General features: G+C 42.0%; 1 protein-coding gene and 1 long non-coding RNA gene across 6 annotated transcripts in view; one reads left to right on the top strand and one right to left on the bottom strand.

The window, feature by feature from the left end:
- PLEKHM3 (pleckstrin homology domain containing M3) overlaps positions 1–23,073 on the bottom strand; it is a 227,080-nt gene that overhangs the window by 21,552 nt on the left and 182,455 nt on the right. For 4 of the 5 annotated variants that reach the window (XM_070070290.2, XM_070070289.2, XM_070070291.2 and 1 more), the window contains one exon: positions 15,535–15,692. In XM_070070290.2, the coding sequence (XP_069926391.1) occupies positions 15,535–15,692 (158 nt within the window). Of the gene's footprint in view, positions 1–1,776; positions 2,227–15,534; positions 15,693–23,073 lie in introns of those variants that run through there. The other variant, XM_070070294.2, reaches the window with a different exon arrangement.
- LOC149127300 (uncharacterized) lies at positions 2,236–11,967 on the top strand. The gene is made up of 2 exons (XR_016231923.1): positions 2,236–11,440; positions 11,642–11,967. It is a non-coding gene; the product is annotated as an uncharacterized LOC149127300 (long non-coding RNA).

The raw sequence follows: 23,073 nt of genomic DNA, 5'->3' as shown, positions 1-23,073 counted from the left end.
AGAGGAGAGGCAGAGACAGAGAGAGACAGAGACAGAGAGGGAGGGAGAGAGGTCTTCCATCCTCTGGTTCACTCCCCAGATGACTGCAATGGCCGGAGCTGTGCCAATCCGGAGCCAGGAGCTTCTTCCCGGTCTCCCACGTGGGTGCAGGGGCCCAAGGACTTGGGCCATCTTCTACTGCTTTCCCAGGCCACAGCAGAGAGCTGGACAGGAAGTGGAGCAGCCAGGTCTTGAACCAGTGCCCATATGGGATGCTGGCGCTTCAGGCCAGGGCATTAACCCACTGCGCCACAGCACCGGCCCCTAAATAAATCTTTTTAAAGCAATACATTAGGAGCGGGAATCAGGTTGTAGCAGGCAAAGCTGCCACCTGTGATGCCAGCATTTCATATGGGCACCGGTTTGTGTTCTGGATGCTCCACTGAAGATCCAGCTCTCTGCTAATGGCCTGGGAAAAGCAGCAGAAGCTGCCCCAAGTGTTTTGGCCCCTGCTACCCATATGAAAGACCTGGATGAAGCTTCATTGGCTTGTTTTCAGCTAGGACAAATGCTGGCCATTGCAGCCATCAGGGGAGTGAACCAGCATATAGATCTTTCTGTCTCTCCCTCTTTCTGTAAGTCTGACTTTCAAATAAATAAATAAATCTTTAAAACAATTAATACACAGGGGCCAGCACTGTGGTCTACTGGGTTAAGCTGCTGCCTGCAGTGCCGGCATCCCATATGGATACTGGTTCCAGTCCCAGCTGCTCACTTCTGATCCAGCTCCCTGCTAATGCACCTGGGAAAGCAGCAGAAGATGGCCAAAGTGCTTGGGCCCCTGTACTCATGTGGGAGACCCAGAGGAAGCTCCTGGCTCCTGGCTTTGGCCAGGTCCTGCCCCGCCCATTATGGCCATTTGAGAAGTGAACCAGCAGACGGAAGATCTCGTTCTGTCTCTCCTCTTCTCTAAATCTGCCTTTCAAATAAAATAGAATGCATCTTAAAAAAATTAATACATTAAATATGACTATTTTCCTGGTTCCAATGTGATAAAAAGCAAGATTTAAAATTACATATTCAATATGGTCTCATTTTACATATAGATACATATGTGTAGAAAAAGAATAAATTACAGGGGATTTTTTATGCTTTTGCATACTTTTTCAAATTTCCTACAATGAATTGTAATTTTATAGCTAGAAACTTAAAACATTATTGACAATGACGAATATCTCCCCATTTGAATAAAAAAGCAATTAGCTTGTTAGAAATGCTTAAGACAATTAATATAATATTAACCAGACTTGTAACTGTAAGTCTTTAACTAGAAGCATTATTAAGAAATGTGTCTGAGTGGGGACAGCAGTCATCTAGGGAAGCAACCAAATGGCCTGAAGACACACGGTGGCCTCACCAGCCAGGGCTGTGTTCAGAAGCGTACCATATTTATCTAGTGGCTTAAAGGCATAAAGTGTCAGGGCAGCCCTGAGGGTTTCACAAAAAGTCTGAGCTGTTCTGAAACACTCTGACCTATGAATATGGAAGCCACCAGGCCAAGGAGAAATGCTATTTACCAAGTTATTCTTTGACCAAAGTTTTTTAAAAAACAACCAACCAATCTAGCATTGTGTGGAAGTTTTTTTTTTCTCTCTTTTAATCAAGAAAGATCTTCACTAACATAATCAATACACTGTAGAGTGGGCAGTCATAGGATCAAAAAAGAGAATTCCATCTTGGCCAAGTCATCATCCTTCTTTTGCCATTCACAAAATGTTTGAGGGTTCTGGGTTTTAGTTTTATTTTTTCATTTAATTTATTTGAAAGACAGAGACCCCCTCTTTGTAGGTTTACTCCCCAAACACCTGTGACAGCTGGGTCTGGGCCAGGTTGAAGCCAGGGCATGAGAACTCAGCCTGGATCTCCCACACGAGTGACAGGCACCTGCAGAACTACTTGAACCATCACCTGCTGCTTTCTAGGTACGCATCAGCAGGAAGCTGGAATGGGAAGTGGAGCCAAGACTCGAACCCTGGCATTCTGGTATGGGATGCCAACAACCCAGGAGGCATCTTAACTGCTGTGCCAAATTCTAGCACCTGGGCTTCAGTTTTGCCACTCCTGAAAGGTACAGATGGTCCCTTCCATCTCAGTTCATGATTCCAACATGCAGGCAGGAGTCTTGTTCTTCACCATCAGTATTACAGGGTCATTAAGAATGGTCTTTGAACTGCTTCTTCTCAGTCCCTGAGAGAAAAGAGCAACAGGCAGACCGGAGCAAATGGTTTCTCAGAAAAGGTACCCAGGAGGAGGAATCCCGACTTCCTTGAGCTGTTTCTAAGACCATACACCTCTCTGTAATACTCACTGAGTGGCTGCTTCCCAAGAAAAGCCACAGAAAGGAAATATCATGAAACAAGCGTATATACATTGGGGGAAGCTGCTGCGGCCCGCAGCCCAGCCTCGCCAAGGCTGTTGTTCTCTATTGTTGAACAGGATGTAAGGAGACTGCCAAGCGCAGCCCACAAACCTGCTAATTAGGTGCACTGACAGTGTTTGTTTTGGAACCTTTTACCAACAAAGGAATGTGTCAGGCTGATTAGCGAGAAAGGGGTATGTAATGTATGTGTATTGGCGTCCAGATGAGGGCATAATCCAGGTATTCAGTCTGTTTGTACAAGGACTCACAAAAACCAAGGCTGAGCAAATAGGAAGCCACATTGGGAGACCAGCTTCTGGGGCAGTACTGCTCTCTGCTCCTCTGGAGTTTTGTTCCGCCTGTAGCCCCTCAACCTCATCCCCAAATTTTCTGCTTCAACATGTCACATGAAACTCTTGCAAAAAACGACTAAATGAGGCCCAGTGTTGTGGCACAGAGGGTTAAGCTCCTGCCTGTGATGGCAGCGTCCACTATTCCAGTCCCAGTGCTCCACTTCTTTTTTTTTTTTTTTTTTTCTTTGACATAGAGTTAGACAGTGAGAGGTAGAGACAGAGAGAGAAGTCTTCCTTCCGTTGGTTCACCCCCCAAATGGCCACCACAGCTGGCACTGCGCCGATACGAAGCCAGGAGCCAGGTGCTTCCTCCTGGTCTCCCATGCGGGTGCAGGGCCCAAGCACTTGGGCCATCCTCCACTGCCTTCCCAGGCCACAGCACAGAGCTGGACTGGAAGAGGAACAACCAGGACTAGAACCCGGTTATATGGGATGCCGGCGCCGCAGGTGGAGGATTAACCAAGTGAGCCATGGCGCCAGCCCCACCTGGTGCTCCACTTCTGATGCAGCTCCTTGCTCATGCTCTTGGGAAAGCAGTGGAAGATGCTACCCACGTGGGAGATACAGATGGAGTTCCAGGCTCCTGGCTTTGGCTGTTGTGGCTATCTGGGGAGTGAACCAGTGGATGGAAGATATCTCACTCTGTCTCCCCCCCTCTCTCTGTCACTCTGTCTTTCAAATAAATAAATCTTCTAAAAAAAATATAACACAGTACAACTGGCTCCCCAGATAAACAGGGAAGTCTTTGAAAGGCTTCTGGCAAACATGGGGTTTGATGGCTTTTGGGAACATAAGCAAGTGAACATTTTAGGCAAAGTCATCTCCACATTCAGCCTCCACGTAACTTTCTCCATGCATGGTGCTAAAGTGGTCCAATCAGAGGGAAATAATGAGTTGCTCCAGTTGTGTTGAGGAAGATTAAGTATCTTAGTATCCTCTATGGGAGGAAGTAATCTTATACTTTATAATAAAAAGGGTTATTTCTCTTTAAACAAATCTTTATTAGGCTTGACTACAATTAGGTATTTGAAGCTTAAAGGGGGTCAGAAGGTGCCAAGACAAAGAACAAAGTCTGTGCCTCAACAAATTTAGGTCCTCAGAGGCAGGGTGGTATAGACGGCAATGAAATGCAAGATGACAAAGACTAATTCTAAAGGTCAGTGTGTTGGGAGGAGTGTCCTTGTTCTTTAAGACAAGTTGGATATCTGTGGAGTTTGGCCAGATGGATAAAAGCAATGAAAATTCAAACAAGTTTTTTGAGAGGACTTCTTTTTCTGTAAATGAACCTGACAAAGTAGATTTTAACAACAACAACAACAAAAAAAGAGGATAAGCTTGTTAGAAACTCAACTGCTACGGACTTTTCCAGGAGGCTGATGTTTGTTCTCAAGAGTGATGTCGGAAATGTTCTTTAAAAGTGTGGAGGCTGGAAGTGGTGGCAGAGTTCGTTTTAGTAAGTTCAAGGTCCTGGATGCCATCATTATTTCTTGGAGGAGGGAAGAGAGTGACCAAGTACTTGTACACAAAGAAAAACTGGCAAGCAGTGGTCAGTCTGCAGATCTGAACCATGGTGTTCTTAAAAAAAGCAATTAACCCTTTTAGAAGAGTCACCGCTGGACTGCAGTACCCCAGTAACACAGGAGAACTGCCACCGCTGATGCCTTTGCTAGGACGTGTTACTGTGGCTGAGCAGGGCAGACCCATGCTCCTGCAGAGACATACCTTAAATGGTAGGTCAGTTCCTTCAACCACACATATAAAGCTGTGCTGTTACCTCAGACTTCTGCTATGATTCTTTATCTTTGGAAGTGTTTTAAATTCCCTTAATTAATTAGTTTGTTTAAAAAGCTACGTCAGTGTTCTTATGAATGTACATATACTTGGGTAAGCTGACACAAATAATAAATATTTACGGAATGCCTAGTATTTGGAGGACACCAAATTCAGTGTTAAGCATATTCATCGTAGAGAATACATCTGAATACAGCTCAGAAAGTTTGAAAAACTGTGGGGATGACTTGTATGTCACAGGATAAACCCAGCAAAGCAAATGGATCAGGATAGAAAGGATACAACCGATTTATGCGAGCTGGTTTACTTTGCAAATCCCATGGTAAAACGTATGCCGAGTGTGTTTAAGACGGAGTGGTTATGCACTTGTGATCTGGAAGCATTTCAAGATGCAGGAATGGCATCCTCACCGAAATGCTGAAAGCAAGATGGTGTCCGTAGCAGCCTTAGGAAGGTATCCTTAATAACAAGAGATTAGTGACCTGTAGAGACGCTAGAAAGAAAGCTGCAGATGAGGCAATTTAAGGATTTAAAAAAAAAAAATCCAAGTCCTGGATCATTTAGTGGATTTATAAAGCTTCTTGGCTTTTATATTCATTGTTTTCCTTTAAATCTTAGGGCAGTATCTGCCTAATCTTCTATTTGTAATTCTTAAAAAGTAGAACTCTTGTTTCTCATTCTAAATCAAGGAAGGTGAATTTTGTCATTTCTATTTCTTTAGGATATAGGATTTTGTCTTTGTTTTAACAGCACATTTGTTTTCCCTAAAGCTGTGCCTTCCTTGTCCTCTGGGAAAGTAAGTCTGGATTAGGCTTAAGCAAAGCAGTTTGCCTTTCAGGATCTTCCTGTTGTATTTTAAACCTTGCACTTTAAATTTTAGGATTTTCCTACTCAGGTTAATGAGGGGGTATGAATTTAATTTCTGTTTGAGAAGAATATCTCAAGGTAAAACTGTCAGCATTATCTTCTGACGGGGGTGGGGGGAGGGTTTGCACACAGAAGCCTGATATGCATAATGCATATGTTGAGCTTCTGTAGGTACATCTTTGCCAGCCTCTCTTGCCTGGACATGTGCTTGAGGTGGAAGCTCGGCTGTCCTCTCTTCTTTTGGCCATTTTACAATGAAAAGACATCTCTGTCTCATCCCAATCTAACCACAGCTCACTCTCCAAGAAACAAACTCCCAAGGTAGCAAATAAAGGGACAACTAAAAATAACAGTTTGGAGAGGCTGGTTTTTTTTTTTTTTTTTTTTTGACAGGCAGAGTGGACAGTGAGCGAGAGAGACAGAGAGAAAGGTCTTCCTTTGCCGTTGGTTCACCTCCCAATGGCCGCTACAGCTGGCGCGCTTTGGCCGGCACACCGTGCTGATCCGAAGGCAGGAGCCAGGTGCTTCTCCTGGTCTCCCATGGGGTGCAGGGCCCAAGCACTTGGGCCATCCTCCACTGCACTCCCAGGCCACAGCAGAGAGCTGGACTGGAAGAGGAGCAACTGGGACAGAATCCAGCGCCCTGACCGGGACTAGAACCCGGGGTGCTGGCACCGCAGGTGGAGGATTAGCCTAGTGAGCCGTGGCACCAGCCAAGGAGAGGCTTTTTTCATGACAAAGGTACATATTTTCTGTCAAATTAGTAGAGTAGGTATAGTGCAGAATGGGCTGAAAACTACGGGTATGGAAGAAGTTATGTTGTATAATGAAAGAACTATAGATTTTAGAGTCAGATGTATTTGGGTTCAAATTTTGGCCTTATCTCTTGCACCAAGTTAACTGCCTTCTCTGAACCTAGGTTTCCTTATTATTAAAATGGAGGTAACATTCTTGGCTTAGAGGACTGACCAAAGGAGAATTGAAAAAGAGATCTGTAGATTTCTAGCCTAAATGTTAGCAACACCCCCCTGCAATCTCAGCACAGTCTCTGTATCTGTCAGATACAGGGTCACGGAAATTAATATTAGAGGTACATTTTAAATTGCATATTCATGAAGCTTCTTACTATATAATGACCAATTTTATAAGGAAAAGAACATCTTAAAGAGTTGACCAATGTTTGATATATAACGAAATCAGCATGTTAAAACCAAGTACATTCTAACTCTGAAGACCATAAACCAGTGCATTGGAGCACAGCAGGGAGCTCACTAACATTTTTTGAAACTGTGGAGCTAATTTTTATCAGCCACAATACACAGGGCTCCTGTGGATGGCAGAGCCTCCTTGGAGCTCAGGTCCACCCCTCTGCTGTGCTCCTGCCACACTTCAGTAGAACGGCCCAAGATTCTTCTCTCACTAGACTGCAACCTCTTTGCAAGCCAGGAGCAGGCTGTGTTCACTGTGTGTCTTCAGAAGCTAGAGCAATGCACATAATATGCTCAGTACATCATTTTCTGAAAGAATGAAGAGTCCTAACACTTGTGAAATGTTTTTTACTGAATTGTAATTACACTACTCAAAGGATATTTGGATCTAAAAGGATGGTAAATACATTTCTAAGGACAAAAAAGTGCTGAATTTAGCAGGATGGTCAAAGATGTGGTAATGCATTCACTAAATGCTTCATTTCTCAGATATTTACATACATATTTCAAAAAATATTTGCTTGTTTATTTATTTAAAGGGAGGGGGAGGAAAGAGAGAGAGAGAGGGAGGGAGGGAGAGGGAAAATAAGAGAGAGAGGGAGGGAGGGAGAGAGATAGTTCCTATTTGCTGGTTCACTCCCCAGATGGCTGCAACAGCCAGGTACAAAGAACTTCATCCGGGTCTCCCACACTGGGCTATCTCACACTGCTTTCCCAGGGGCAGTAGCAGGGAGCTGGATCAGAAGCAGAACAGCTGGAACTCAGACTGGCACTTGGATATGGGATGCCGGCATTGCAAGCAGTGGCTTAACTTGTTGTACCACAATGCCAGCTCCTACATATAGATTTTTAAACATGTTTCATTATGGGAAATTTCAAGATATTCAAAAGAAGACATGATAGAATAATAATACCCTGTGTAACTATCATTTAGCTTCAACTGTTACCAATTCATGGCAATCTCTTTCACTTATATCCATGCCCCTTACTCCACCATCAGATAATTTGTAATCAAATCTCAGATACCATACTGCTTAATTCATAAAGATTTCAGTTACACACAGATTTAAAAATTTGCTCTACTATTCAAATTTCTTTCCATTTATCATATTAATTTGTTCAACATATCTTTGTTGCATGTTTGGAATTAGCAACGTGGTGTTTCTGAATAAAGTTTTCATTTAATATGTTTTTCATTAATACCTTTTCCAGCAGACTTGTCTAAAGCACTTCCAGTGTTTAACTGAAAACAGAACACCAAAGGAAGCTCAGCAGGTTCCTGAAAAGTGTTATCAACCTGGAATTCCAGGAAAGTCGGTCAAGGTTTCTCTGACTCAGACTTTGTGCAAACTACAAGGACTGCTCTGACCGAGGGAGAGAGGAGTCTAAACAGCCACCTGTTCTCTCCTGCTGGGTCAAGGTCCCAGTGAGCTTTCAGCTGTGCCAACAGGGCTCTTTTGGTGAGAATTCAGCCCCTCTAACTAGAGAGGTGACTCTCTCTTCTGATGGTGCGTCAGAATCTTATAGAATTTGTGAGGATTCAGATTCTGAGATGTAAACAGACCAAGTCCTACAGGAAATTACAGAAGTAGCATCTCTGTCCCAGTCAGGAGACGAGCCCAAGGACTGAGGGCTTCACACATGTGTGTGAAACTCGGTGCCCAGATCTTGGTTTCTAAAACCCTTCTCCAACAAAGGGAAGCAGGATTCCTTGGGAAGATACCTGCTTCTAGACTGAAAGAAAAAATAAAAAAGAGTAGCCTGAGCTTGGAGCATCTGGCAGTGCCAGAACACAAGGAAATGCTAACAAACAACCCCTCCCCTCCAAATAAAAAAATTCCCAAAACAAAAATCCCACAGAAACTGAGGTATGTTGAAGGGATTCAGGAGCAACTGAGAGCTTCAATGGTGAAAGCTGCACCAGTTGAATAATAAAGTGGTATTGGACTATAACCCAAAGTATAAAATAACATGTATGAGTCTACACTGATATGAATAAGTAAACAATTGAAAAAATAAATACACCATAGCAAAATGATACATGTTTGAGGAGCTACAGACATTTACCCTGATTTCAACATCCATAATGTATACAGGAACGAAAACATCACATGGTACCCCATAAATATGTACCATTTTTTATCAAACTTTTTTTTCTAAATATTTCCTTATTTATTTGAAAGTCAGAGTTACAGACACACACACACACACACACACACACACACACACAGAGATGGTGATCTTCCATCCACTAATTCATTCCCCCAAATGGCTATAATAGCTGAGGCTGGGCTAGGCCAAAGATATTTGCCAGGAACTCCATCTGGTCTCCCATGTGGGCAGCAGGGGCCCAAACACTTGTACCATCATTCACTGCTTTTTCCAGGCCATTAGCAGGGAGCTGGATCTAAAGTGGAGCAACCAGGACATGAACCAGTGCCCATATGGATGCTGGCATCACCGGCAGTGGTTTTACTCATTATGCTACAATGCTGGCCCCCAATTAAAAATTTTAAAAATGGGATAGGAAAGTCAAATTTCCCATATAGAGGGATTCCAAATAATTTTGTACATATGCTGCTTCCAAAAGAATGGAACATAATTTCCATTTGTTTTCTTAAATGTTTATTTATTTTCATCTACTTGAAAGGCAGAGAGAGAGAGACAGACACACACACACACACACACACACACACACACATCGTTCATTCTTTGGTTCACTCTACAAATGCCTGCAACAGCAGGGTGGGCCAGGCTGAAGCTAGGAGCCCAGAACTCAATCTGGGTCACGCAAGTGAGTGATAGGGGTCCAGCTACTTGAGTCAACATTTGGTGCCTCCCAGGTGCAGTAGCAGGAAGGTGCATTGGAAGCACAGTGTAGCTGTGGACGGAAACTGGCACTCTCAGAGAGAATGCAGGTGTCCACTGCAGCAATGCCTGCCTATTTTTTTTTTTGAAGATTTTATTTATTTATTTGAGAGGTAGAGTTACCAACAGAGAGAGGGAGAGACGGAGTGGTCTTCCATCTACTGGTTCACTCCCCCAAATGGCTGCAGAAACTGGAACTTGAGAGAATCGAAGCCAGAGGCCAGGAGCTTCTTCCAGAACTCCTACGTGGGTGTAGGGACCCAAGCACTTGGGGAATCCTCCACTGCTTTCCCAAGCCATGAGTAGAGAGCGGGCTCAGAGGGGCAGCTGGGTCATGAACCTGCTCCACATGGGATACGAGGCTTACCCTACTACACCACAGCACCGCTCCCTCCCTATTAAGTATGGACTGCATATAGTGATCTCTTCCACACAGCCCAGTATGGAAAGAGGAGAAGAAAGAGTACCTTCAAATAGAGAAACCTGACTTAAACACCACAGAATTAAGCTGTGTCATTAGTGTGTAACTGTGAGACGATGTGGTAAAAACATGACTTTTAACCCCTTGGTCTTCTTTTCCACTCCCATAAAATCCAGTCTAATCCTAAATAAAATAGCAGGCATATCCCAACAGAGGGAGTCTATAAAATACCAGCGTTCCTCAAAACTCTCAAGTTTTGCGATGTGGGGCCCTAGAACTGGAAAAAGGATATAAGGTAAAAACTGAGGAACTCTGAAAACACAAATGTTGGGTAAGAACAACTTAGCAGTATTGGTTCATTAACTGATAACAAATGGATCCTTCTAAAGTAAGATGGTACTAATAGGGAAATTGGTTGTGTGGTCTGTAGGAATTCTGTCTACCATCTTCGATTTTTCTGTAAATCTAAAATTGTTCCAATAAACTTTATTAGAAATTGTCTACTTAGCTTTGATCTTAGAGTCAACTATCTAGATGGAATTTTTTTCGTAGACTATTTTATAGAACAGTTTTAGTTCCACAGAGAAATTGAAAAGATGAAGAGTTCCTATATTGTGTCTCCCTACCTCATTTTCCTTAGTTTCCATATTACTGACATCTTACATTAGTATGGTATTGTGGTACTACTGTTACAATCAATGCATCAATACTGATACATCATCATTAAGTTGGAAGTAAGGTATACCCCTTGTTGTACAGTTCTATGGATTCTGACTAAAGTACAATGTGATGTATGTACCACTATAAAACTCAGAGACAACAGTTTTACTGCCCTAAAAATCTCCTGTGTTGTACCTGGTTATCCTTCTCTAGCCCCAGGACCTGGGCAAAAACCACTATTTTTATGGTTGCTGTAGTGCTGCCTTTTTCAGAGTGTCATATAGTTGGAATCATATAGGACATAGTGTTTTCACAATGGTTTCTTTCATTTAACATGGATTTAAGGTTACTCCATGTTTTATTGTGGTCTGTAACTTATTTCTTTTATTGCTGAATAATATTCCATTGTATGGATATACCACTATTTATTTATCCATTAACCTACTGAAGGATATCTTCATTGTTTTGTTTTTGTCAGTTTTGAAGAGAGCTGCTATAAACATCCATGTGCATGTTTTTGTGTGAACATAAATTACAAACTTGTGTTTTTTTAGAAGTATTTTATTTAATCTCCAGATATTTTGGGAATTCCCAGTATCTCTGGCATTGATTTCTGGTTTAATTTCATTGTAGTGTGAAAACATACTTTACATGATTTCTATTCTTTTAATTTTTTTCAGATGTGTTTTATTGCCCAGAATATGGTCTCTCTTGGTAACCATTCCATGTGAGTGTGAGAAGAATGTATAATCTGCTGCCAATAGATGCAGTGATCTATAGATGTCAATTAGATCCAGTTGATTGACAGTACCGTGCTGTTTAACAGTAACCTTACTGGTTTTCTGCCTGCTGGATCCATCAGTTATGCACAGAGGTGTGTTGAACTCTCTAATAGTCGGACTCATCTGTTTCTCCTGTAGTTTTACTTGCTTTTGCCCCATGTAGTTTATCTTTCTGCTTGAACATGTTAAGGGTTGTTACGTTTTTTGGGAAAACTGACCTCTTTTTTATGCTTTTGTGAAGAACTTATTTCTTTAAATATTCAACACAATTCACTGAGAAACTATTTACTTAGAAGTCAAGCATTGGGCCGGCGCTGTGGTGCAGTGGCCTGAAGCACCGGCATCCCATATGGGCACCCGTTTGAGTCCTGGCTGCTCCACTTCCGATTCAGCTCTCTGCTATGGGTTTCGAAAGCAGTAGAAGATGGTACAAGTCCTTGGGCCCCTGCACCCACGTGGGAGATCCGGAAGAAGCTCCTGGCTCTGGATCAGCACAGCTCTGGCCATTGCAACCATCAGGGGAATGAACCAGCAGATGGAAGACCTCTCTCTCTCTCTGCCTCTCCTTCTCTCTCTGTGTAACTCTTTCAAGTAAACAAATAAATCTTTAAAAAAAAAAGCAGTCTAGTATTAATATTTCTGCTTCTTCTTGAGTCAGTTTTGGTAATTTGTAGAGGTTTTTTGTTTTCATTTCTTCTAAAGTGTCTAACTTGTGGCATAAAGTTGTTTATAGAAATCCTTTATAATTCTTTTAATTTCTATACCCTTTTAATTCCTAATTTTGACAATCTGTTTCTTCTCTCTTAGTGTCTTGTTCAGGCTAGCTAACCAGAAGATGTCAATTTTGTTGATCTTCTTAAAGAATCAACTTGTGCATATCCCGAATTGCACATCTCTTCCCTCTCTTAAGCTGACTTACCTCAAATGGTAGAGTTAGAAACATACCAGGGGATTCCAATTCAATCCCATCAAGGTGGCATGTACCAATGCCATCTCACTAGTCCCAGTGATCAATTTCTGTTCACAATTGATCATAATGATAGGACTAAGAACCAAAGGGATCACATAAACAAGAATAGTGTCTGCAAATACTAGCTGATAGAATCAAAAAGGGAGAGAATGATCCAACATGGGAAGTGAGGTACACAGCAGACCCATAGAATGGCAGATGTCCTAAACAGCACTCTGGCCTCAGAATCAGCCCTTAAGGCATGCGGATCCGGCTGAAAAGCCCATGAGAGTATTTCAGGTATGGAAAGCCAAGACACTATGGGGGGGAAAAAAAAACCCTATATGAAAGATCTCCACGAGTGAGATCCCAGTGGAAAGAATGGGTCATCAAAGAAGGAGGTACCTTTCTCTGAAGGGAGGAGAGAACTTCCACTTTGACCATGGCCTTGTCTAAATATGATCAGAGTCAGTGAACTCAGGGGGCTTCCATAGCCTTGGCAGCTCAGACAAGAGCCTAGTGTGATTACTGATGCCATAAACAAGAGTGTCAATTTGTTAAGTCAACAACAGGAGTCACTGTGCACTTACTCCTCATGTAGGATCTCTGTCCTTAGTGTGCTGTACATTGAGATTTAATGCTATAACCAGTACTCAAACAGTATTTTTCATTTTGTTTCTGTGTGGGAGCAAACTGTTGAAATCTTTACTTAATGTATGCTAAACTGATCTTCTGTATATAAAGAGAATCGAAAATGAATCTTGATGTGAATGGAAGGGGAGAGGGAGTGGAAAAGGGGAGGGTTGCGGGTGGGAGGGATGTAATGGGGGGGAAGCCATTGTAATCCATAAGCTGTACTTTGGAAATTTATATTCATTAAATAAAAGTTTAAAAAAAAATCAACCTGTGGTTTCACTGAGCTATTGTTTTTCTGTTTTTGATTTCATGATTTCTGACCTAATTTTTATTCCTTCCTTTTTGCTTGCTTTGGATTTAGTTTGCTCTTCTTTATCCAGTTTCTTAGGGTAGAATTTTAGGTTATCAGTTTGAGGGCTTTCTTCTTTTCTGATATAGGTGTTTAAAACTATACATTTTATTGTTAAGCACTACTAGCATACCATGTATTTTTATATTTAGTGTTTAATTTTTATTCATTTCCAAATATTTAAAAATTTATCTTGTGGTTTCTTCTTTGACTCATGAAATATTTAAAAGTACACAGTTTACGTTTCAAGTATTTTGGTGTTTCCTAGACTTCTTTCCTACTGTAGATCTTTCCATTCATATGCTAGAACACATTTTTTAGAGTTTCAAAATGTACTGAGATGTATTTTGTGGCCTAGCATATTGCTTATTCAGTTGGAAGCATTTTAAATTTAATTTTAGTATTTTTACTAACATTTTTTATTACAATATAATTTGTATACCATTAAATTCACTCTTGTAAGGTATACAATTCACTGATTTTTAGTGTGGTCACAAGATCATGCAATCATTACAGTCTAGTTCTGAACATTTCATCATCCCCAAAAGAAACCTGTACCCATCAGCAGTTAATACCTTTCCCTCTTCTCCTAAGCCCCAACCATTATTCTATTTTGGTCTGTTATGGATTTGTCTATTGTGGACATTTCATACAAACAGAATCATAAAAACATGGTCTTTTGGGGCCAGCGCTGTGGTGTAGCAGGTAAAGCTGCTGCCTGTGATGCTGGCATCCCATATGTGTGCTGGTTCCAGTCCCAGCTGCTCCATTTCTTATCTAGCTCTCTGCTAATGCACCTGGGAAAGCAGTAGAAGATGGCCCAGGTCTTTGGGCACCTGCACCCATGTGGGAGGCCCTGAAGAGGCTCTGGGCTCTGGGCTCCTGGTTTTGGCCTGGCCATCTCTGGCCATTATGGCTATTTGGGGAGTGAATTAGCGGAGAGATCAGTCTCCTCTCTCCCCACCCCCGCCCCCAGCCCCATGTAACTCTGCCTTTCAAATAAATGAATCATTTTTTAAAAATATGTGATCTTTTGTGTCTGGCTTCTTTCACTTAGCATATTTACAAAGTTAATCTATGCTGTAGCATGTATCAGTACTTCATTCCTTCTATGGCTAAGTAATATTTCACTGTATGGACCTACCACATTTTAGTTATCTATTCATCAGTTGACATTTGACTACTTCCATTTTTTGGCTATTATAAATACTTCTGCTTTCAATATTTACATAGAAGTTTTGTGTGGTGCACATTTTTATGAAGTGTTTTATCTCCATGGTATAAGCAAAGTACCTGTACCAGGAAACAAGAGATTGGATGCTCTGTGTGTACATGTTTCCTTATGTGTTTATGCATCTGTATTCCTGTGAATAGGGCCAGTCCAAGTTCCTGAATGTTTACAAATAGTCTTTGGTTGAAGAAGAGGCCAAAAGGGGCTGAGTCAACTCTCACCATCCCAGCTCTACCCCACATGCTTCAACTTTCCCTGGCTACGTGCCTCACCTTGTGTTCCGAACCACAGTGTAAATGAGCCCTGCAGAGTGGGAAATGAGCCATGACATTCATGTCCAAAGCAGCCAGTGCACACATACACACATGGGGTATATTTCTATTATACTTTTGGGATAAAAGGAAAAGTGATATGTATCATTTGTGAATCAAAAAAGGAAATAGTAAAAACCCTGATCTCAAGTTAGACAAAATCATCCATCAATCAACGAATGTGATGATGCCCAAATATTACTTTGGTTAGAAAAATAATCCTACAAAACTCCCACTTTTCTCTCCTTTGGGTCCTAAAACTTTCACCACTACACTGCAGAGCATCTGTGGAAAAAGCATGTGGTGGGCAGGCAGTGTTCTCCAGTTTCATTCTCAGTGGTTCATCTGGTCCCTGTCCTCTGAGATTGTAACTTCCCACTGCCTATCACTTGGCCTGGGAGAGGGGATTCTGCCTCCACAATCTTCATTCTAAAAATGAATCTGAACATTCTTTATTACCTAATATGGCAGAGTTAGGCAATGTTTCCTTGCAACTCTGTTATCTCATTCTGGATAAAAGGTAGAGAAGAGCTGGGAATAAATAAATATAGAATACCAAAGGGCAAAAATAATCTCCAAGTACAAGGGAATCCTGGTGCAGGGTAAGAGAAAAGCATATAGTACTTGACTAAAAGTAGGCTTTCTCTGCCAAATAACATTGCAATGAAAAAGAATACAAGTAGTCTTTTATAAGAGAAGATATTATGTACCTGCTTGTTGAAATATCCTCGAAAGGATAGAGGATCTCTCCGTTGTTACAGATTTCACAGATGAAGCCCTTCTGGCTACAAAGACTGCAGCTGTACACGTGCGCAGTGGCAAATTTAATGACTTTGCCCAAAAATGGAGCCAGCTTTCCCTCTATCACCTGCAGAAAGAGAAATGGAACAGGGAAGCAAATTTGTTGGGAACAGAAGTCTTGCAGACACAGGAAAGGAAAGTACATTCCTTTGCTTTATAAAACAGGAAAACCTCTAATTATAATTTCTTGTAACTCTGAGGATGAAAAGACATACTTGTTTTTTTCTCCAAAAGAATTCTCTGGTTTAAGCCAGTAGCAGAAATTAGAGAATGAAGATTCCAAAACTTCTTTTGCATTAATCTTTCTTTGTATTGTGGCAAAGGCAACTCAGGACAAATGGGGAACCCGACTTTATACAGTTACAAAGCAGTACAAGAGAAGTGTGGTAGGTTTCCCAAAACAGACTGAAAACATACAATAACTATGAATAACTATGAATGTGGAAGTTGACGTTATGTCTATTTAGTAATATGTTTTCTCTGTTGAATTAACAGGATTTTTTTTCACCATCTTCTCCATGAATATATAGCAAATATAGAAAAATGTATTTCTTTTGCTGATGGTATGATAAAGAGGTGGTGGTCTGAGGACCGTTTCTGTCTTGTAGATTTTTATCTTGTATGGTTTAAATTAGGAGATTTCACATAAAAATTCAGATTATTCGCCTCTTTTGAAAAATCAGAAATCTAGCACAACAAGACCTGAATTCCAATCTGTGGAGGACTCTTTGCTCTGAGTAGGGGCTGCTTGCTCTCGAAGAGGAGTGCCTTCCCCACTTGACAGTCGTGCCCACCATGCCCTGGTGATCCTATCTGCTCGGTTCCCATGGGTGCTCACCTTTTGCCCCACAAACATCCATGACTTTGGACCTCACAGTCAAATCCCTCCTCACCTAATTAATATGTATGGGCTTCAAAGACTGCAGCACTTCACACACTAACAAGATAAAATCTGCCACTACTTTCCCCTCATTAACCCATGTGCATATACATGCTGATTTAGATATAAGAAAAGAAATGAAGATTGCATTTAATTTGGCAATAGCTGGATACTTTTTTTCAAATGACTACATGGTTAAAATTACAATTTTACATAAAAATAACATCTGAGGGAAATGTGGTAAACATACGGTAGAAGAAATTACAAAGTCCAGGTGAGTAAGTAGTAGTGACTGTATTGCAAAAATAAAAGGCCACAAAGCATGTAATCATGTCTTTTACAATACATGAACCTATACACAACACCAAAGAAAAGAGGGAGCCCATGATGCTTTAGAAACAGATATAACAATGGTTAACTCTGGGGAGGGAATAAGTCAGAGAAGCAAGTCTGTCACTTTGTATATACTCGTCAATGTGTTACTGCATTTTAAGAATAGTGAATATGTATTGTTTCTGCACTAAAGTACAGATAGATTAATAGAACAGAAATATTACATGCACTGCTTTGTAGAATATTACATGCACTGCTTTGTGGTCCTTTTTCTTAATAAAGGGAACAGAAGTTATCAGGGCTGCTTTGGAGTAGTTTTCCACCACTCTTTAATGTCTCCTTCCCTTTAATTAAAATTAGAGGGTTTTCCTGTGTGTTTTTGTTTTGTTTTGTTTTGTTTTGTTTTGTTTGTTTGTTTTTTGACAGGCAGAGTGGATAGTGAGAGAAAAAGACAGAGAGAAAGGTCTTCCTTTGCTGTTGGTTCACCCTCCAATGGCTGCCGCGGCTGGCGCGCTGCGGCCGGTGCACCGCGCTGATCCGAAGGCAGGAGCCAGGTGTTTCTCCTGGTCTCCCATGGGGTGCAGGGCCCAAGCACTTGGGCCATCCTCCACTGCACTCCTGGGCCATAACAGAGAGCTGGCCTGGAAGAGGGGCAACCGGGAGAGAATCCGGCACCCCTACCGGGACTAGAACCCGGTGTGCCGGCGCCGCTAGGTGGAGGATTAGCCTATTGAGCCATGGCAACGGCGGTTTTCCTGTTTTATAAAGTAAAGGATTGCACTTTCCTTTCCTGTGTCTGCAAGACTTCTGTTCCCAAGGCAATGGAAGCTGTAGCTAGACCTCCTTTTACTTAGGTTCTTTAAGGATGCATTAACTCTGATAAAGCTCCTTTTACCAACACAGGATGCATACTTTCTAAGAAACAACCGCTACCAAATCATATACCCAACCACCAAGAAATACTTTCCCACCTGTCACAGGGTAATTTCTACATGGAGGTAGCACTACTTCCGTTGAGTTTTGTTTTCCTTATTTATTTAATTCTTCCAGAAACAATCAAGATTAATGACACATTTAAAGACAGGTACTAGCCAACTCTATTCCCTTAGGGGAGAGCAACTAGGACATGGAACAGTGTAGAAACCAGGCCAGTAAAGGATGTCTGAGACAGCTGGGTACTGGAAGAGAATGTCCTGAGGAAGACATAAGGGTTATTAGCCAGGACCCAAAGGCAAAGAGCGGGCAGAGCTTTTTTTCTGTTTAGAAGATTTTCTTGGGACAAGAGTATGAATATTTGGAAAGGTCTGCAAGATTTCATGAAATGTACACTGCCAGCAATATATATTTATTCTTACGTAGGACTTTATCACACTTAAAAACATTTATCGGTGGGGGGAGGTAGGCATCAGGCACGGTAGATAAGACATTAGCATGGGATGCCCACATCCCATATTGGGGAGCCTGAGTTTCAGTTCCAGCTCTGCTTCCAATCCAGCTTCCTGCTAATGTGCATCTGAGGTAGCAGGTGATGCTCAAGTAGTCGGGTCTCTGCCACCTCTGTAGGAGACCTGGATCGAGTTCTGGGCTTGTGAGTTGCCTGGCTGTTATGGGCATTTGGGGAGTGAACCAGCAGATGAAGAGCTCTCTCTGTATGTCTCTCTCTGTGGTGTGTGCCTCTCTGCCTTTCAAATAAATAAATAAAATGGAAAACAAAATTATTGCTAAAAAAAAAAAAAAAAAAGGAAAACAAGGGGCCAGCTTTGTGGCACAGCAGTTTAAACTGTTGCTTATGACAGTGGCATCCCATATCAGACAGTGTTCAAGTCCTGAATTCTAGCTGATTTGCTTGTGATCCAGTTTCCTGCTAATAATGCACCTGGAAAGGCAACAGAAGGCGGCCCAAGTAGTTGGGTCCCTGCTACCCATGTGAGAGACCAGGATGAGAACCAGTTCCTGGTTCCTGGCTTTGGCCTGGCCCAGACTTGGCTGTTGTGGCCATCTGGGGAGTGAACCAGTAGATGGAAGATTTCTGTTTGCCTGTCTCTCTGTTGCTCTACCTTTTAAATAAATAATTTTTTATTAAAAAAGAAAACAAAAACTTAAACTTGATATATTTATATTTAGTCTTCCTATCAAAGAATCTGATATCAAGAAACTCCATTTTTATTAAATTTTTCTTTATTGTTACTTAATAAATTTTGTTATTTTGTATAAGTCACTCACATTTATTATTTAGATTACTTCAAGGTTAAAATTCTGTAGGTAGGCCGGCACCGCAGCTCACTAGGCTAATCCTCCACCTGCAGCGCCAGCACCCTGGGTTCTAGACCCAGTTGGGGTGCCAGATTCTGTCCCGGTTACTCCTCTTCCAGTCCAGCTCTCTGCTATGGCCCGGGAAGGCAGTGGAGGATGGCCCAAGTGCTTGTCTCTGCTATGGCCCGGGAAGGCAGTGGAGGATGGCCCAAGTGCTTGGGCCCTGCACCCCATGGGAGACCAGGATAAGCACCTGGCTCCTGGCTTCGGATTGGCGCAGTGCACTGGCCGCAGCACGCTGGCCAAAGTGGCCATTTGGAGAGTGAACCAATGGAAGGAAGACCTTTTTCTCTGTCCCCCCTCTCTCACTGTCTAACTCTGCCTGTCCAAAAAAAAAAAAAAAAAAAAAAAAACCACCACAAAATTCTGTAGGTATTTTTTTTTTGCTTGTGAATGCTAGGCATATTAGAATATATTGACATCTGTGTATGTTGTATGACTTTATCACTGAATTTTCATCTATGCTAATCATTTTAGGTGATTCTTTTAGGTTTTCTGGCCATGATAACTGGTTCCTTCTTTTCTTTTTTTTTTTTTTTTTTTTTTTTTTTTTTTTTTTTTTTGACAGGCAGAGTGGACAGTGAGAGAGAGAGACAGAGAGAGAAAGGTCTTCCTTTGCCGCTGGTTCACCCTCCAATGGCCGCCGCTGCAGCCGGCGCACCGCGCTGATCCTGGCAGGAGCCAGGAGCCAGGTGCTTTTCCTGGTCTCCCATGGGGTGCAGGGCCCAAGCACCTGGGCCATCCTCCACTGCACTCCCTGGCCATAGCAGAGAGCTGGCCTGGAAGAGGGGCAACCGGGACAGAATCCGGCGCCCCAACCGGGACTAGAACCCGGTTTGCCGGCGCCGCAAGGTGGAGGATTAGCCTATTGAGCCACGGCGCCGGCTTGGTTCCTTCTTTTCTAATACTCTCTTTATGATTCATGCCTCATTGTATCATCCAGGGCTCCTAAAACAATAGTAAACAATAATGGTGCTAGTGGCCACTTCTTGATATTCCAATGAGAATTAAATAGGAAATTATGGCGTTTATACCAAATGACTCAACTTCTCCACCAAATACATAAATCTTACCATTCACCATATTTTATTTATTTATTTGACAGGTAGAGTTACAGTGAGAGGGAGAGTGAGAAAGGAATGTCTTCCATCCACTGGTTCACTCCCCAAAAGGCTGCAATGGCTGGAGCTGTGCTGATCTGAAGCCAGGAGCCAGGAGCCAGGAGCCCCTTCTGGGTCCCCGACGTGGGTGCAGGGGCCCAAGCGCTTGGGCCATCCTCTACTGCTTTCCCAGGCCATAGCAGAGAGCTGGATCAGAAGTGGAGCAGCTGGGACTAGAACAGGTGCCCATATGGGATGCTGGCACCGCAGGCAGAGGATTAACTCACTGCGCCACAATGCCGGCCCAATAATGGTTCTTAGTTTACTCACAGAGTTGTGTATAAGCAGCACAATTAATTTTCTAATATCTCACCAGCTTTCTCCCAAAACTCCATATCCTTTAGTAATCACTCCCCTTCTTCTCCGACCACGTCCCCAAGCCCTTGGAATCAATAATCTACTTTCTGTCTCTATAGATTTTCCTAGGTTGGATATTTCACATAAATGGAATCACAAAATCAGTGGTCTTTTGTGACTGGCTTATCTCATTTAGCAAAAACTTTTCAAAGTTCACATTCTTTGTTTTGTTTTTAAGGATTTATTTATTTGAGAGGTAGAGTTACAGAGAGTGAAGGAGAGAGGGAAAGAGAAAGAGAGAGAGAGAGAGAGAGAGAGAGAGAGAGAGAGAAAGAGAGAATTTTCCATCTGTTGGGTCACTCCCCAAAAGGTTACAACAGCCAGGGAGGGATGTGCCAGGCTAAAGCTAGGAGCCCAGAGCTTCTTCCGGGTCTCCAATGTAGGTGTAGAGGCTCAAGCACTTGGGTCATCTTCCACTGCTTTTCCAGGCACATTAGCAGGGAGGTAGATCAGAAGTAGAGCATCTAGGTTTTTGAAGTGGTGGTCATATGGAATGCCAGTGTCTCAGGTGGTGGCTTAACCTGCTGCATCACAATGCTGGCCCCTGATTTTCTTTAAAATGTCTCCAGGGTAAGTCTCTTTTTCCATCGTACCCCAGATTCTTTTCACCCTGTCTCAATTAATGAAATAATTTCCCAGGGTCTTGCGTTGTAGCACTGTGGGTTAATCTGCCCCCATGAAAACCCTGCACCCACATAGGAGACCGGGTTGGAATTCAGGCTCCTGGCTTCAGCCTGGCCCAGCCCCAGCTGTTGCGGACATTTGCAAAGGGAACCAGTGAATGGAAGATCTCTCTCCCTTTATGTCTTCTCTTTCTGTAACTCTCCCTTTTAAATAAATCAATAAATCTTAAAAAAAAAAAAAAACTAACAACAACAAAGACATAATCTCCCAGTTTTATTTCTGGATGTTTTTGTCCTCTGATCTGCCTAGCATACACATTTATCAGTTTTGGACACCATTACATCTGTATCATCTCTACCCTCAAATCTTCTGTGAATTCTTAATTTATCATTAATCAAAACTCTCCTTTAATTCATTGCATACAATTATGTTGACTTATGATGTCCCAGATACTCTAAGAGAGAAATGGACAAAACTCTGGCACTTATGTTTTGCTTGGTGTTTAAGTGTCTCCATATGTTGATTCCACACTCCTCCAGCTCTCTTGCCGCCTCTCAGAGCAGTTGTTCCAGGTGGCAGATGCTGTCTCTTGCGCCTGTGCCTTCACCCCTGGCATTTCCCTTATCTGGAGTTTCTCTTCTTTTCCTAACACCCCTACATCTCACATAGACTTTACAGCTTAGATCGGTTCTGGATTGATGTGGAAAGCCAGCTTTGGCTACTGGGCCACCACAGATCCCTTGTTGCTGCTTCTTCCTACACATTGGCTTCCACATTCTATATTTGAATATATATAGTACTTGATGCTATTGGTGTTGTTTGTTATTGATTAGTGTGATTGCTCTGCTTATCCAATTATAGATAACATAGAAAAATGGTATCTGACTATTCTTACCTGTAAAACTGGCATTTTATACAGGGAAATATAAATTCCTAGGAGAATATAAATTACATGATGGAAAAAACTGAGTCTCAAATTTATTTTAAATACTCTCTTTCTTCCTAGAACTTTAGTTGTTGTTGACTCAGGATACTTTCCTGTCTTTCTCTTGGCTGTCAAGAGTCGTATCTTGGGGTTGTCCTTATGTCACAAACATTTGAAATCCTTCTGCTATGTGATTTAGGGAGGAGCTTAATACAAGGAGGTGGTGGCAGCTCAGTGATTCAGAGATGCATCTGCTTCTTTATATTTGATTAATTGCTCTACTCATGTCAGCTTAGGTTCATGGCCATGCTCCAAATGGCTGAAGCTGCTGACAGTCATTCCTTCCAGAAAAGTAAAGTAATATAATAAGTGCATTTTAGAATTTACAAACATTCTTCTAATATTATAGAAAGGAAAACTTTATACTTATAACTTTCCAGGGGTTAAATATGCGTTTTTCAGGTTTAAATCTTGTCTTTGGATACAATTACTGGCAGCATTGGGAACTGAATCCAGTTATTTCTGGCTTCTGGTCTAGTGATTTCATCAGTATGAATAAGTGGGCTCCAGAGGTGACATTTCCAAGGGTTCTTTTATAAATGAAGTATCTTCTTTCCCACCACCTCCTTTCCACTACCCAAGAGCCTTGTGTCTTTTACTTCCAACTTCCTAGCCATCTTGTTGGGGGCTTGAGCTTAGGATCATATTTTTTTCTTCTTTTTAAAGATTTATTTCTTTTTTTGAAAGGCAGAGTTATAGAGAGAGGAGACACACACACACACATACACAGTTCTTCCATCCACTGGTTTACTCCCCAAATGGCTGCAATGGCCAGGGCTGTGCCAGGCCAAAGCCA

This window comes from Oryctolagus cuniculus, chromosome 3, assembly GCF_051225735.1.
Source record: "Oryctolagus cuniculus isolate XC-2025 breed Fujian yellow rabbit chromosome 3, ASM5122573v1, whole genome shotgun sequence".
In the NCBI taxonomy this organism is placed as follows: Eukaryota; Metazoa; Chordata; class Mammalia; order Lagomorpha; family Leporidae; genus Oryctolagus; species Oryctolagus cuniculus.
The sequence above is the reverse complement of the archived record's forward strand: the minus strand, read 5'-3'. Positions and strand labels throughout refer to the sequence as shown.